This window comes from Haemorhous mexicanus, chromosome 9 (genome assembly GCF_027477595.1).
Source record: "Haemorhous mexicanus isolate bHaeMex1 chromosome 9, bHaeMex1.pri, whole genome shotgun sequence".
NCBI classification, from domain to species: domain Eukaryota; kingdom Metazoa; phylum Chordata; class Aves; order Passeriformes; family Fringillidae; genus Haemorhous; species Haemorhous mexicanus.
In genome coordinates, this window is record NC_082349.1 from 10,537,081 (window position 1) to 10,553,995 (window position 16,915).

Here is a 16,915-nt window from a genome sequence, read left to right on the forward strand (position 1 = left end):
TCCTTTGCCAGGTTATATTTTGAGCTGCCAGCGTTGATTTTTTCAGCCTTTTGGCATGTTATTAAATTACTTTCTGAGGACTTTTAATAAGCACTTTTGATACCTTTGAAGCGTGCAGCTTTGTGGGAAGATTACAGTCCCGCATCCATCTCGCTGGGAGAGAAACAATGGCAGCAGGGCTGGTGTTTGATCTCTCCTCCAGAAGGCGAGAGAGGGTTTGGGTTAGACAAAGAGGTGAGCTGCTGATTTAGAGCTAATGTTTAAAAATAGGTAGGTCTCCCTCCAAGATAGAGAGACCTGCCCTCCTCTGTGTAATCGCCTGCCTCTGCCTCGCCGGACTTGCAGAAACAGAGCTCGCTTTATTTGAAGGCTTCGAGTGCAGCATCACAGTTTGATTCTTGGTCCTTTTAAAGCTATAACTAGGCCATCTGACCAAGCTTTAAAGAGCAGGAGAACTTTCCATTAGGACTTGCGGCACACTCTTGGCAGCACTGGAATTGCATTCTTGCCTTTTTTTTCCTTTCTCTGACATCTCATGTCACTCAGGCAGGAGAAACTCAGCTTTATAAACTCACTCATCTCTACCTTGAAATTTCTCCCTAATTAGGGTCCCAATCCTAGTGAAGGGACTGGATGTCAGGAGCTGGATGTGGAACAGAGCCAGCAGCAGTGGTGGAGGTCAAACCAAACTGTTCCCTGCAGCCCAGGGACCACCTGGCCCCAGCAGCATCAGTCAGGGGCAGGGAGACAGCATCTCCCATGTCTGTGCCCACAGCTCCCACACACTAGAAACGGAGCCACCATCCCTGCCATGCCAAGCATCTGCGTGTCTGGCCCCTGTGCTGCCTCAGGCAGGGACCATCATGAGTTACAGCACCACGAGCACCCAGCTCTGCCAGGCATGCCTTCACTGCAGGGAGAAAAGGTGTCAAGGGAGTCGAATTCCCTTTATCTGTGGATAACTACTGCTGCCTTTAACAGCCTGGAATAAACTAGCCATAAATATCATGATCATAAGTGCTTAGATATGGCAACTTTACACTGAACAGAGGTTTTAACCTTCCCTGCGGAGGATATCCAGCTCTACATCACTGACTGTTTCCATTCAGCTGCACGGCCAAAGACAAGCTCTTGATGAACTGCTCAGAGCAGCTGCACCAGCTACTGGCCACCTCTAACCCCAGTCCTTACCCAGTTTTGGGGTAGGACCTCTCTCCTGCTTTCAGGGCCAGACAAGAGTCCTGCTGCCCTCTCCTCCCTGCCAGCATTCTTTCCTCCTCTAAGGAATCATCAGCATTGGAGCCCTTTACTGGGCTCCTCTGGGGCTCCATCTTCCATTCTCATTCCCACCCACAAGAAGGGTCCAAGCCACCAACTTCTGCAGCAACTTGTCACCATCACCTTGTCCCTGAGCCAGGCCTGGGTGTCGTATCAGCAAGAGGGCAGTTTGCACCCTCCCTGCACCTTGCCAGTGCCCCGCCATGACTTTATTTTGCATGGCGACTTTGAGGGGAGCTGTAAAACACTCAGACGAGTTAAATAATACACGACAGTGTACGGTATAAATTACAGGAAGCCAGCGGTGGAGCGACATTGTATGCTGAATAAATTAAAGGCTGCGTGACTTACAGGCAAGATTGATCTGCCGAGCATTTTGTTTAGTGACGTGCTTGTCATAAGGGAGAGCTAATTACAGGCGCGGAGGCGCGCGGCTCCAGCACTGGGGAGCACAGAGCAGACTGGGCTCACCAATGTCACCAGGGTCCCTGCACTTCCAGGATTTGCTCTTTCTGAGGCCAGCCACATGCCAAGCCCCGTTAGCTGGATGCCTGCTGTTTTCCCAGGGCCATCCAGCACTGTCACAGCCCAGGAAAAGGAGCTGCCACAGGGAGCTGCCACGGTCTGGAAGTGGGTGTGCTGCTGTGGGGAACACAGGCAGCTCGTGACTCTGGGGTCTGCCCTGAGCAAGGGCTGGTGTTGGGGCTGCCTCAGCGGCTTAAGGGAAATAGAGATATTCTATCCTGAGCCCATTCTTAATGGAGCAGAGCCATATAGGAGTGCATCCTTTGCTCCTGTGGCATTTTTGAGCCCAGCGCTGCTCACAAGGTGACACAGGGATTTCACTGCTCTGGGGTACCCAGGACTGGCTGAGCAGCAAAGCTGAGACTTTGGGGGCTGATTTGGGGACTGAAGAGTACAAAAAGGCAAGTACAATTCAGAAATTTGGTATGGATCCTGTAATAGCAGGATGTTGCTGTGAGCCAGCAAGGGAGGGAGCAGTCTTCTTCAGGTCTCAGTTTGGACTGGATAATTTTGGGGAAGATGTGCTTTACCCACAGGGATGCGGGAGACTGGCAAGAGGCTTGGATTCAGCTGGGTGACTTTAACCACCAAACTCAGGACTGAGTTTGGAGGCTTGTCCTGCTGGGCTCTGGAGCACGGATGGCTCCTGTGCCAGGAGGTCTGTCCCCATTGCCTGCACAGCTGAGCGATGGCGTGCAGGCTGTGGGCAGCCCTCGAGGTCACGGCAGAGGCTGTGCCAGGGGCTGGTGGAACGGGGACCTCCCTGGCCTGCCACAAGGGTGCGGTGGCTGGAGACCGTGCTCCGGAGCGGGCCGGCCGTGGGGATGCGCTCCCTCCGGCTCGGCGGATGTCTGTCACTCGGTGGGATTATGAGTAGTGAGTGTAATGCATCGGCGTATGAATAGGGTTGTCTGGCTGATGGTGATGTATCGTTTTTCATTACTGCCTCTCAAGCCCTCCCTGCTTCACGTGTGGAAATTCTATTTATTCCCTAATTTGTAAAAATTCCCTCCTTATCTGATACCAATCAGGGAGGGGTAATTGGCTCTCCAGGGCTAGCGGCTGGGGTCCTGATGAAGAGATATGTGTGTCTGCTCTGGCTGTCCAGGCACCCTGCCCTGCTGCACCAGCGACACGGGCCACAATTAATAATGATTTGCAAATGGCAGACAAGCAATAACGCAGAAAGATGTCCAGCCAGCCTCCTGCCCGCCCCTTAATTTCCTTCTGTAATATAAATGGCACAGGAACGAAAATCCAGCGCTATAAATTCTGAAATTAGTTATTCACCGTAATAAATGGTTCCCTTTTTGGTGCACTGTTCTCCCCATCCTTCTCCCCTGACCCCCCCATTCCTCCTCCCCTCCCAGCCCCCTTGCCTGCTACCTACTTCATTTGAGTCCTAATATGCAAATGCTGTAATTTAACGGGATGGTGAAGTTGATTTTCATGTTAACTTAATTACTTTGATTTATGAAGGGCTGGGATGTAGACACAGCTCCATCCTTGCCCACCTCCCACCCTCACCCCTCTGCAGTCCTGCTGACCTGCCGCCTCTCTTCCCTTTTCTTCCCTTGGCTCAGTCCTCTTTTCCTCTTCTTCCCAAGTTTAGTGTTTTATTAGCTGCCTTTAAGTGGACATAAGTCCTCGCGACAATCGCATGATGCGGAGGACAAATTCCCCATCCTGCCTTGTTTAATCGTGCCTGGATAATGGATGTATAATTGACTCATTTGAATGCTTTTGCCTACAGGAGTGCAGAGCATTAAATGTTTGATTGCCTTAATTTCCAAACAGATCATTATCCCCTTCTTACCCGCTCTTAATAAACACTTTATGAGGATTTTTTTTGTAAAGGAAAAAAATCTCCACTCCTCGTACTTCTCTGAAGTGATAAACTCTAATTAAGTCTAATATTTAAAAATATGGTAATGGTGACTTGTTTGAATAAGTGGCCCACATTTCCATAATTTCATTATTACGTAAAACACGCTAATTATTTGAAGTGTGCTTATTACTAAAAGAGAAATCTCCTTCTAATAAAGATGAAATTGGCTTTTTTCCCTGTATTGCTGTGCATGCCGCTCCCCTTCTCTCCTGGACAGTGAGTGGCCACAGCCAGGAGCAGGGTGATGGCAGCATTCGCTTTGTTTGCTCAGGGAAGGCTGCCAACCAGGGATGCTGCACGTGCAGGAACAGGCACAGAGGCTGAAGGACAAGCTGAGGTCTCTGTACACCCTGGGTCACCCTTGGCCCCAGCAACATCGGTGCCCTTTGGGCTCATGGTTCCAGGAGTTGTTGGTAACATTGCAAGCTCAGCCCCTGCTGCCCATTCCTTCCAGCAGGGATGCCCCAGCTGTCATGGTTTGCCCACATGGCATCACCTGTGCCAGGCTGTCCAGCAGCCTGTGGGGCTGGAAGGTGTCTCAGCAGCTGGGTGTCTTGGCAGTGCAGATGGCCCAGCCACCCATCTCTGCCTTGGGAGATGGTCAGCATGGTGGGTGCATGATGGGAAGAGTGGTTCCCAGTGCAGAGGATGGAGGAAGCATCCTGTCTTCCACAGGGTGACAGTGACCAGCCTGGGTGGCAGAAAGAAAGTGCCCAAGGCAGCAGGTTGATGGTCAAGACTGGTCACCTTTTGCTACTCTTCCTACTGACCTGGGAACTTCCAGAGATGGGCTCTCCCTGCTCCAGTGTCCCTGCTGGGGTAAACTGGATTTGGAGGTCTTGCTGACCCCAGTGTGCAGGGAGTGGGACAGGCATCATGTCCCGCTGGGACAGACACAGGTTGAGGAAGGATGAGTATGAATTGTGTCCAACCCCTCTTCAGAGCCTGCGCTCTGTGGCGGGGCAGGCAGGGAGGCACTGGGATGAAGTCAATATAAAACTAATTTTCTTTTCTTCATGAAGAAATGAGGTGTGTGGCAGTAACGTAATTGCAGATAATGAGGTAAGTTATTCTTAATATTCTGCACGTCGCTGTCAGCTCCACCTAATATACCTGCCGGCTGTGCGGGACACGCACAGCCCCTTGCCCCATGCGCTGGATTATGAGGCCATTAATTTGGGAGCAGCTCGGCAGGACCATCCCTGGCATCCCTGTGGATCCCTGGGAGCTGGGAGCACTTGGTTCTGACATGTCCTTGTCGCCACTATGCGGGCATCCTGGGGTCCCCACCTTGCCCAGCGTGTCATGGTGGGGATGGATTCAGATCAGACACAAACTGCCGCCTAGCTCCAGTGTGGACAGGTGAGTGACACAAGAGCCTGGCTCTGTGTGCTGGGAAAATGCTGTCACTCCCTGCCCTGACAGTGACATTCCTGCTCACAGGGAGCAGCACAGCCCACTGTGGGGACACAGCACCCAGTGCTCCCATTCATGATTGCTGGCGACGCCAGCAGCAGTGCCAGACTTCGTGAGATCTCTGAGGTCCATACAGCTGCCGCCGCTCACAGGGCCACCTGCTGTCACCCAGGGGCGGTGGTGGGGACGCTCCGGGTGGCGGTGGCCTGGTGGGCCTGTTTCCGCTTTGCAGGGAGCTGTTATACAAAGGCAGCAGTGATATTATTCATTAACAGTAATCTGCCATTAGAACATTGACAAATGGCCCCTCGGCGCCTGAGCATCAGTTCTGGTACAGCCCATAAAGCATGGGGACAGTTTAAATATGGACCTGCTCAGCTCGGGCCGGGGGTGATCCGTCTTCCCGGCCATAGCACAGGTGCAGTGGGGTTGCCTCCAAATGAGCACGTTTGGGGGGGCCCTGCAGTCCCTGACCACCCACAGCCCAGCGGGGCAGTTGCTGGGATGGAAAAGCTCCCTCCATGCTCCGGAAGCATCTCAGCCCAGTGCACGGTGGTTGCAGCAGCGCTCAGTCCCCTGAGGCCCCGTGGTGGAGGTGTCTGTGTGGTTTGATCCTGTGGGGAGGTGGGAGAGGTGGGAGAAATGCTGCAAGGGCAGCACACATAGGCCCTACCCTCCTCCCCAGTGCCTGGGCTGGATGTGGAGGTGATGCTCTCCTGGAGTGAGCATTTCTGCTCCCGGCAGCCCAATCCAGCAGCACAGACTAGTGCTGATGGAATCCTCGAGCTCATGCTGGGTTCACAGCAGTGCTGCCATGCAGTGGCTGGTGGGAGGGCACACGCCAGGCAGTCAGCCCAGTGCCACAGGCTGGGGGCTTTCTGCTGCCATCTCAGCAGAGGAGTGCAATAGGAATGTCTGTGCCCCTCCAATGACAAGGCAGCCAGTGATGCTGCACAGCCACAAACTCCAGCCTAAACTTAGGAGAGCATCCTGCTGCCCCATGCATTTGCACATGTCACTGTCCTTGGCTGTCACTGCAACAAGAGCTTGGCAGGAGATGGAGAGGGCTGAAATAAGGGTGTCAGGCCAGTGTGGTGTCACAGTGGTTAATGCTGAAACACAGGGGCAGGAGAGTTAAAACCTGGTGGACTAAGCCAGCCGGGGTGAGTGGAGGCTGGGATGTCACATTACCCCACACTGCATTGGCAACTGGACCCAAGGAGAGTCCCAGAGGTAGCCAGCTCCAGAACCCAGCACCTCAGGGCACTTCAACCACAGCCATCCTGGGCCACTGCACAGGGACATGGGGCGATGCTCAGAAGCAGCACAGCAAGGTGAGGGGCAGGGAGGCAGGGCAGAGCCACTGCTCTGTTTGCATGATAACCCCAGGCTCACCCCTTTCACACACACCGCACAACACCCCTAAATCAATTGCATCTTATTATTACAATATCAATATACAATATTCCTACAATAACACCATTGATTTTCTACTCAGAGGCTGCACCTAAGTCTGTTTTAAAGAGGAGGGAGTTAATAGTGCCCTCATTAAAAATCTATAGATTACCCCCCACCCCAAAAAAAAGAAAAAGCAGTTTATATTCATTAGGGCTATTGAATATAAAGTAATATGTTTGTGTAGGACATTGGAGTAATGTGATAATCCGTCCGCATATCAGGGAGAAATCCACTTAGCAACCCTGTCAGCTTGACAAGAAAAATGTGCCCATAAAGTCGGGAATACATTGAGGGAGTGAGCGGGAGGAGAGCGGGGGTGCATGCGTGCATGTGTGCGCCTGTGCAGAGCCATGCTGGCCATCAGCGTGGGACCACCTTCACCCCATCACCCTGCTCAGCCTTGGGACACAGCTGGGCACCCCTCAGGCCCCTGGAAGTGTCTGGGGCTGGGACACACCAAGTGTGCCAGGATGGGGATCAAGGTGAGGGAGGCTCTGCGACCTGCCAGCCTCCGCGGCCCCAGGTAGGGACACCAGATGGGACCGGTTGGTGGGTGCCCCCCTGGGTGCCGGGGCAGCACCACGACAGCCTTGTGCCCCCCAAGGAGAGCTGAGCTGGGTGGGGGCTACAGCGTGGGCAGGGCTGCCTGTGCCCTCCTGCCAGCCTCGGACTCTGCTTGTCCCCTGCCCCGTGGTCACCTCTGCAATGGATTAAGCACTGAAAAGCAGCAGAGCAATCCCGGTCGCGCTCTCTTAGGCTGTCAATTGCCATTTTTGTAATAGAAATTCCTTTCACAAGGTAACGACAGCCAGATTTAGAGGATTTCATATTGTTAATAATTCCCCAAACAGCCATCTGACTGTGTTGTTTTAAAAGCCGCTTAGTTTTTTGCTTTGGAGTTTATGAAAATCTCCCACTCTAATATCCCGAGAGCCAGCCTATAATTGTGTTATTAAATCAATCGGAGCGGATTACATTGTAAAATCAATAGATGGCTGTAATTGCATATTAGAAAGTTGTTCTGCTGTTGTTGATTTTTTTTTTTACATGGATAATTATAATAAGCGTGTTTACCTTAGCGCTGATTTGGAATGAGTCTCACTAAATGATGTATGACGAGCTTGGCACACTTGGTGCCAGGGGCCGTGGCATCGTTTGGGACAGCAAGGACAGCACTGGCAGCATGGGCATGTGGGTGGCATTGACCCAACAGGGTCCCACCAGTTTTGCAAGGTGGCAGCTCAGAGTTCGATGTGTCTTCCACAGCTGGCACCTGGCAACAGAGCAACTGGGGTTTTGGGGAGACAAATGATGGGGTGCAGGAAGCAGACGGTGTCCCCCCAGGGACCAGCTTGGGAATCCCAGGAAGTGCCATGGGGTCTCACTGCCTGTCTGGCAGCTGCCCAGGTCTCTGTGCAGTTCCCCCCTCAGCAATATGGAGCAATAGTCAAGCCCTAGTGCTTACTCCAGCTCGGGGCAAGGCTGCAGGCTGTGAGGTTGGCAGTGGGACACCTGGGGCTGTGCTTTCACATCCGAACTGCTCACTTGTCACCCACCTACCACAGCTCCAGGATTTGCTTTGCTGTTACTTTTTGGGGGTACCAGGCCTGGGTCAAAGTACCCCTGGGTGGGGGTACTTAGACCACGGACAGTTGCACTCCTCTTACCTCTTTTTCCCCAGCTTTCAAGCCACTGTTACCCTGTTAGATCCCACTGGCAGCTGACTCCAAGGGCTGAGGGTTTTCCAAGAGGCTCAGTTGCCTGGGGGATGAGATGGAGCAGGTGATACTAAGGACAGCAAGGGGATAGCTTGTGTGGGAACAAGTGACAGCAGGAGCTGGCATTGTGGCTTGGCTGGGCAGGACACCTGTCACCTCCAGGGGCCTTATACAGCCATCAGTATCACCTTGGGCAGCAGAGAGGACAAAGGCAGAGAGATGGACTCACCTCTGCCCCCATGCCAGCCAGTGGGCTGGGGACCCCCCTCCTTTGTTGGGCTGTCCTCATGCCCCAGCTGCTGTCACCTGTTTGGCACACTTGTGACAGGAAGCAGTGCCATGAGAGGGTCTCAGGGGACACTCCAGAGGCAGGTGGCACTGATGGGGACATTACCTCTTTCACTGCCAGCCATGAGCCAGGAGCCTGGCAGCTCATGGCAGCCCCTTGGGGAGCTGCACATGGGGAAAGTCCTGAACCTCCAACAGACGCCGGGGGACAGGAGATGGCTTTGCCAGCAGGTCACTGGGCACAGCGGGGCTGGGCAGTGCTGCTGGTGTGGCAGGGAGCATCCAGGAGGCCGGGCAGCCCCATCCCTGCAGGCAGATGCCTGGCAGCAGGACAGCGCTGCCCGGCTGCGGGGGGCCCTCAATCCGGCACGCGGCACTGTCAGCAGGCAGCCTGCTGTCTCCTAGACAGTGAAATATGGCCACAATTAGCCCGGATACAGTTCAATTATGATAAACAGCGTTTGCACCCTTTAAGCTGTGATTAAAAGGCCTCCTCCCGTTGATAGAGAGACCTAATTTCACATTATTATCGCTGTAGCTTGATTATAAAGCACTCCCTGGATTTACAGTTGGGAGATGGATGTGGAGGCTTCTTTATCATTTACACATCAGTAATGATGCAGCCTTCCCTCCACCACAACATCCATCGAGCAGCGGCGGGGAGAGGGGGGCCTTGCCTGCACCCCCCTCCTGGGGCACCCTCTCCCCGTGTCAGCCAGGCCCCACTGCCACACGCAAGTGGGCAAAGTCACCCTTACGGTAACAGCTTGATAAATGGGCGGGCGGTAATGAAATGGAGACATCAAGGCGTGGGGCGAGGAAGAAAGAGTGGTAATCGGAACGAGTGGAGCTGTCCCGAAACGGAGGGGAGCGGGAAGAAGGATCGCCTCTGCGCCGTGTGCTGTCAAGGGAGAAATTACACATTTACTCTTGCTTTTTCTTAAGGAGACGGCCCTCATAGATCAAAACATGGATTTACAAGCCAATTTTCAACATGAAATATAGACACTAGGAATCAATTTAAGCCCAGCTTCTATTTTAGCAAACGGTGCCTGAGTTTAGTCCCAGGTAAATAACACCAGAGCCTTCCCCTTTCCCATCTGGCTGCTCTGCCACGGCCCAGCACCAGGAGTGGCTGTGGCTTGCCATCAGCCACGTGCCACTTGTCAAACTCAGGTCGGTGAGCACAGGGAGGCACCACGGGCTGGCTCTGCTGGGGACGTGGATGACCCCGACCTTCAGGTCCAGGGCATGGATCCATCTCAGTGCAGCACTGGGTCATTCTGGGATGCAGGTGGCCATTGCTGGGACTGGGAACTCTGCAATCACACCACATCACTGCAAGGTCCTTGGGACAGAGTAGCTGGACTGGTGAGGACATATGCCCAGCATGGGATTCGGAACTTGCTCCAGCAACTCTTGTTTGGATCATACCTCTAACCCAGTATCTCTGTGCTTTCTCCTTAGACGACTGCAAGAACATTGCCAACATCATGAAGACACTGGCCCATAGAGGCTTCATCTTCAAGCAGACCTCCAAACCTTTTTGATCCCCGAGGCAAGCCAGGCAAGGGCTGCATGCGCCCGGTGCCGGCGAGGCGGGGAGGACGGGCTCCAGCATTAAAAAAAAACCCGGCAACCGAGGCCAGAGGAACCGACACAAAAAAAATCTCAATTTCAGCTGTTAACTCCAGTAGAGGTTGTATATATGGGAAGGCAAATCTGTGTAGACCTGATGTGACTCCCTCTCTGGGCTGCTCCGGACATTATGCCATGCTAGCGGACAGCCGCGTAGGGCGCTTGCACCACATTTTAGACTTGTAGTTCGTTCTTTTTCTTTGGCTCCTGATTTCCGTCCCTCCCTCCATATCCCACCCCGTCCTCCCTCTCCCACCCCGTAGCCAGAGCATCCCCCATCTCCACCCTGGCATGGGCCATACCCACCTTCCCTTCTTCTTTCTCTTCTCTGGTTTTATGTTTTCAGGCCTCGACGGCTGCTGCAGCGATGCCGGTGTGCGCCTGCACTCGGGCAGCACTCACGGAGGCTCAGAGTGTTGAGACGCCCCCTCGCCCTCCCCGCCAGCTCCCCCCCGCCTCTCCCCTGAGCGCCTTTTCCCCTTTTTGAGTCAACACTAATCCCTCTCTGACTCCTGTATGTGACAAACGCGATCCGTCTCTTTATGTTCAAGGTGAAGTGCCTGTATTCTCCGCTGCAGAGCCCCTGGCAGCCCCACTGTGGGCTGCAGGGTCCCGGAGGGCTCCCTTCAGTGAGGCAGGGGCCCAGCGGACAGGCGGGCGGCAGGAGGGAGGTGACAGTGTCCGCATGGAGCCCCGTCCCGTCCCTGTTCCGTCTGCTCGTGCCTCTTGCGGGGCTGGGTGGGATGCCCAGCCCTGCCTCATCCCTGCTGATCAATTCCAGCTCCATGGGGACAGGCCCGCCACAGCACCGTGTCCGTGTCCGGTGGTGGACGTGCCAGCGTGCGCTGGCCCCCGGCCCACAGGTACCTGAGCAGGGGAGCTGCAAATTGCCCCAGGCCCCTGAGCGTGCTCCCCACCAACCTCCCTCGGTTCCGAGCTCGGGCTCAGCCCCCCACGTGCTGTGCCCCTCACAGGTCCCCGCGGACGCTCAGCAGCAGCTGGCTTGTTGCCTGAGAGAGTTGCCGAGCACATCCCCTCCGGCTGGGTGGGCTCCCGGCTGGCCAGGGCGGTTGGGGGGAGCCGTGGGGCGGGCTGAGGGCACACGTCCTCTCAGTGTCACCCAGCCCCAGGGCCCTGCTGAATGGAGCCCTCGTCCGGGCACTGACCTGCAGGGAGGCTGCAGCCCCAGGCCCGTGCATGCATGGCCTGGAGCGAAGCCGGTGACGGCAGCCAGAAGGGCAATACAGGCACTGAACTTGGCGGTACATGACTGCATGGTGTGTGGTGTTCCAGTTAAACCAACCGATAATGCAACCCCAGCATTTTCATTGTCTAGTTATTCCAATCCTTGCTGTAAATGTGCCACATGAATAAAGTTTGGGGGTAAAGGAGCCCGGGCTGTGCCCATGCATGTGCAAGTTTGTATGGGGGGCAGAGGGATGGAAGTGCCACCTGGATATGGGGGAGTAGGGTGCTCCCTGGGGTTGGCATGGAGCATCCATGCTGCCCATAAAAGGCAAGGGTTTTGGCTGTGAAAGGATGGTCAAGGTTCCCTGATGCTGGGAGCACTGCCCTACTCTCACAGTATGGGCACTGTGGGTGGGCACCAGCCCCACCACTACCTCGGGTTTGCTTGTGCCCCAAGGCAGCTCTGTCCTGAGGATCCCACCAGCCCATCACAGCTGGGCCTTATCCACGGGTGCACCCCACACAGTTTTCTGCCCAGTGCAGGATGACAGCCACCACTACATCCCACTGGCACTTCTACCCCACTCTGTAGCCTGGCACACCGTACCCACGCAGCTGCCACTGCATTTGGAGTATCTTGGCTACAGAATGGAGCCAGTGTGGCTCTGCTGGGCCCTGGGGCACCTACTCTGCCCCACAAGTGCAACACTATGGGGTGCAGGAACCACCACTGCACCCAGGTGCCCAAGGGACCTGCCCTCTGTCAGAGTGCCACTGGGTGACAGGGATGCAAGTATCCAGCTAGCACCAAGTGGGCAGCTCCCAGAGGGCAGGGGCAGTCCAGCCCACTTGCTCCATGCAAAGGTCACAGGGGTTTTACCAGTTCCATCTGTGCAGCCCCTGATCAGCTTTATTGACCCTTTTTCAATGGGAGTCATCTAATTAGCTTTTTATGAAAACTAAGAACTTGGCCTTTGCCCTCTACTCCTGCAGGCGAGAATGTGACTCAGAGGACGTAGTCACGGTGGATCGATGATGGCAAGTTACACTTGGAAGGCAGGTGTAGGGGATACAGGGTGGGCAGATGGGCATCAGCCAGAGCAGGGCACACAGCCAGGGCCACCAGTGCCCACAGTGGACAGCCCACATACCCAGGCTCCCACTGCGATGCCTCAGCCCCTCCAAGGCCCTGCAAAATGTGAGATGCAGGAACCAGGGGCCCATCTTACCAGACTGGAGCCTTGGGTGGGGCAGCAGGAGGAGGAACTCTACTGACAATGAGCTGGGGACAACACGAGTGTTTCCAGCAGGGACAGCCCCTTACACAGGCAAGGCAGTGCTTGCAGGTGTTGCGCACGCAAGAGTTACTGGAAGACAGCAGTTATACAAGGGCTGGGCACGTGGGATGCTGGAAGGAGCTCTCCAGCCTGGTGTGAGCAGCACAGGAGCAGCCTGGCTCAGGACATGGTAGCCTCAAAGGCAGCAGGGGCTGCAGCAACTCCAGCTGTCACCTGGTGACCGAGGCAGATGGGCTCAGGGACAGCCAGCAGCTCCCAAGAGGGTCAGTGGCACCCAGCCTGCCTGGGACCAGGGTGAGAGAGCTCCATGCACCAGGGCTACTGGCCACAGGGCAGCCATAGGTGGCCTGGGGCAGAGTTTTGCACAGCCGTGGGGCAACTCTCCAGCACCTGCTACAAGTGCCTGGAGGTTGCACTGCTCCAGAGGTCAGACAGGGTCAGGACTATGGCACTGGGCAGGGGATAGCTCCCACTTTTCTCTGGAGCACTGCAGTGTTTGCCCCAGCAAGGCTCCTGTCCTGTCCCATGGCTGGAAGCAGCCAGCTGTCCCTAGAAGCTCCAGGACAGCCAGCACTGCCCCTCCACCTCCTAATCCTCATCCTGCACAGAGTGCTCATGGCTTCTTCACCCTCTTGATGGAGAAGGAGCCGGAGGCCAACTCTCTTCACTTTCTCTGCTCCAAAAGGGAGACAGGAAAGAAGAAAAAAAAAAAAAACAAAACAGGAACAGCAGGGGGGAGCACCTGGGTTGTGGCAAACACATCCACCCATCTCAGAGCTAGCCCCAGGGCTTCAGCATTACTCCAGGCAGTGCCAAATAGACTACACTGCCTGGCTGAAGGCCAGAGCCAGATCTCTGCATGACAGGAGGGACAGAGCTAATCCAGCAGTGACAAGGGGGTGGGAGGGCACCCTCACAGGGGATGTTACCTTCCTCACATGAACAGGGCTTTAGGATGGTCAGGAGGAAGGGGCTGAGCTCTGCAAGAACTCAGTGGCCCCAGGAGCCCTGACCAAGCAAGCCAGCATGCACCAAGCCCTAAGGAACAGGACACTGAGAGAGGGGCAGAACAGCTCTGTGCTATGGGCAGCTGTGCCAGGGATATTTGACATGGGTCAGGACAGAGCTTGGAAATGCTCCTCTGCCATCCAGACCTGCTGTGATGTGGCCCAGGAGCAGATCAGGAGGCTGACAGAAAAAAACAGGACTCCTCAAAAAACCCACCTCTTTTCTGGGCAGTGCACACCAACACGCCCGAATGAGGCTGGCAAGCTCCAGGGAACTCCCCTGCACAGAGAAGGTTCAGGGCTGCACCCAGCCCTAGGAAAGTTGGGACCATTGTCACCAAGTGGGACATTCCCCAGCCCCATCACTGCACTGCAGTGAGACTGTGCCAGGTGCCACACGGAGCCTCTGTCTGCAGCCACGGCAGGGTCAGCACCTGGAGCTGGGCTCTGTGTGTGGGGTGCCCCAGGCACGGCACAGCTACCAGCTACCCGTGTGCTGGCTGCTGTAGGGACACGAGGAGCCAGAGCCCCGGGTCCCCAGGGCACAAGGCACGGCAGGCAGCAGCACAGGCACAGGGACTGCAGTCTGGGGCCGGCTGTGCCCAGCCCCACAGCCCTCCCCTGCTCCCAAGGCCAGCAGAGCCACTGCCCCAGCCCACAAGCGCCCAGGGGATGGACAAGGCAGCAGGGACCCGGAAGGAGCCAGGCCTGCCCATCCCTGCTCCTGCCTGCTCCCGGCGGCAGAGCACGTCGTGGGAGGCCCCGCTGGCTCCCCTGGCGGGAAGCGGCCCCCAGTTCCCGCAGGGCAGACGGCAAACAGAGCATGGAATTTGCACGGCTGAAAGTTAAATACAACACACACACGGATTTCGTCAGAGGCCCTGGCACCGCTGCCTTCGTGGGATCCGATTAACGGGGAAATAAAAGGGCCAGAGAACCCACACAGCAGAGTGAGCAGATGCCCTATAAAAATCAAATACAGGGTAATCAAGGGGACCGAAAGGTACATTTAAAAAAACAAAAACCCACCCTGGAAACAAAGGAGCTGGGTTTTGTGGCTTTCCTGGGAGGGCTGCAGAATTAATGGGGAAGAGCACATGTGTTTGATAATCTTTATATGGCAAAAGACCCATCTTTCAAATATGTCACAAATTCATATTAATCACCTTCCTATTGCCTTCCGTGGCACAGCTATTCCAGTTGCCTCGGGCAAAATTGGGAACTGTCTGGTTAAAAAAAATGTTTTACATTATAATTTACAAGAGCTTACAAGTCTAGTTTCTTTTAATGGAAAGAACGATTAAAAAAAAGAGAAGAATATATATACACCCTGGTATATATACACTATATATATTAAAATATATATATATAAAAGACAGATATTGTAACTCCATCTGGAAAGAGAGAATGTTTGATCTTAACAATGTAACTTCTAGCTTTCAAACAGGCTCAGAAAACAAGAAGTCAGCAGGAGTTCAGATAAAGGAAGCTTAAAAGTCAAATAATTCTGACTCTGAACCCGAGACTTCTTAGACTCAAGGTCCTTTCCTTTACCCATTAATGGGCTGACTTGTGAGCTCAGGAACAAAGTGCTGCAATGTGAGGATTTCTGAGAGTCACTCATTACAGATCACTGAGTGGAGTCTGAGTTGTGGAAATCAAAGGATCCAATCTGGAGTAACTGGCTGAACTTCTGCTTGGAACTAATTTGTTCCGAGTTCGGCTCACCTTTCACCTCCCAAAGGCCCCGAGTAAAGTCCCTACTGGGGTCAGCCTCAAACAGCACCAGGGGGATCCCTGCTCAGGTTTAATGGTCAGCAATGGGCACTGCAGTCCCTGGGAGAGCATGGACAGGTTCCAGGGTAGGAGAAAAGTGGTGGACAAAGCAGGGCAGGACAGCACCAGGCTTCCCACTGCCCCACGGGCTCAGACAGATGCCTCTCCCAGCCTGGCTAACACACCCTGCTGACAGGTTCCCCATCCCCACTGGTGGCCAAGCGGGCTGGTGGCAGACAGCTGCTGACAAAACCAGCATCTCAAAAGACCCTGGTGTGCCTTTGCCCATTCATTCCAATTCCTGGAAAGGAATCCAGACATACCAGGCAGTGCTCAGGAGTCAGGACTCCTAGTCCTGGCTTTGCCACTCACTCCCTCCAACATCTGGAGCAAGATACTGCTCTCCAGGGAAACAGATCTGGCTTCAGGGGAGCAGCTGGTTTGGAGGCTGAACTAATCCACGCTTAATCCAACATGTAGAGTGCCATGGACAGGCAGTGCTAGACAGCACAAAGGGATTCTCCAACTCAGAGGAATTTGAAGGAGGGAGATTAAATGATTCCCCCAAAGGCCCTGGCAGCTCAGTGGCAAAGCACATGCTTGAACTTGGGAGTTCAAGGCTGGCGTGGCAGGGTTAAACCACTGCAGCAGGACAAGGGCAGGTGTCATGGCCAAGCACCCATGGCTGCAGGAGGAAGGGAAGGAATGGCCATCAAAAAGCACCACTGTGCTTCCACAGGCTGCTTCCTCAGCACCATGTCCTGGCCCTGCTGTCCCCACCACGGCCTGGGACACCTTGGGGCCATCACTGTGCAGGGTGGGGACACATGCATGCACCCATCAGCCATCCCCCTTCTCAGTGCTGACCAAGCCCAACAATCTTCCAGAGGCAAATTTCAGCCATGATGCTGGACAAGCGGCACTGGAGCTGCATGTGCCAGCTCTGGGCAGGGCAGGGAGGATCTCCAGGACATGACCTCTACTCAGCTCAGCCTGCCTTGGGAAAAGCTGGCTGTGGACTGCAGGGTGTTGATCTCTCTCTCCCACCACCACATAGCCCAACAATCATAGAAAGGCTCAGGGCAAGCACATTGCCAGGCCCTGCCTGACTCTCCAAACGTATCTGAACCAGGCAGAACATGGTACAGCAGCCCCATTCTCTTCCTCTCCAAAATACCCCTCCAGCTGGGATGTAATTTCCCCCCCCCTCAAAAGGTAGCAAAAAATGGTCACAGTGTGAATGTGCTTGACCTTTTGTCTTGGACTAATCTAATTGTGTCGTCTTTGTGTAATCAGCCGGTAAAGGTCAGTGCTGTATTTAACATGGGGGCCCTTTAGGTACTGAATTTGCCTTGCAGTGAATTAACTTGATTATATTTCTTTCAAATATGTCAGAGACCAGGTCAGTTTAACCCACTCTGTGCTGCCTGGGCCCAT

At 54.5% G+C, this 16,915-nt stretch overlaps 1 protein-coding gene across 4 annotated transcripts in view; it reads left to right on the top strand.

The window, feature by feature from the left end:
- ERI3 (ERI1 exoribonuclease family member 3) overlaps positions 1-11,600 on the top strand; it is a 129,840-nt gene extending 118,240 nt beyond the window's left edge. For 3 of the 4 annotated variants that reach the window (XM_059853969.1, XM_059853970.1, XM_059853972.1), the window contains one exon: positions 10,039-11,600. In XM_059853969.1, coding sequence (XP_059709952.1) covers positions 10,039-10,121 — 83 coding nt within the window. In that variant the 3' untranslated portion in view covers positions 10,122-11,600. The remainder of the gene's footprint in view (positions 1-10,038) is intronic. The other variant, XR_009487482.1, reaches the window with a different exon arrangement.
- Positions 11,601-16,915: the final 5,315 nt, after the last annotated feature.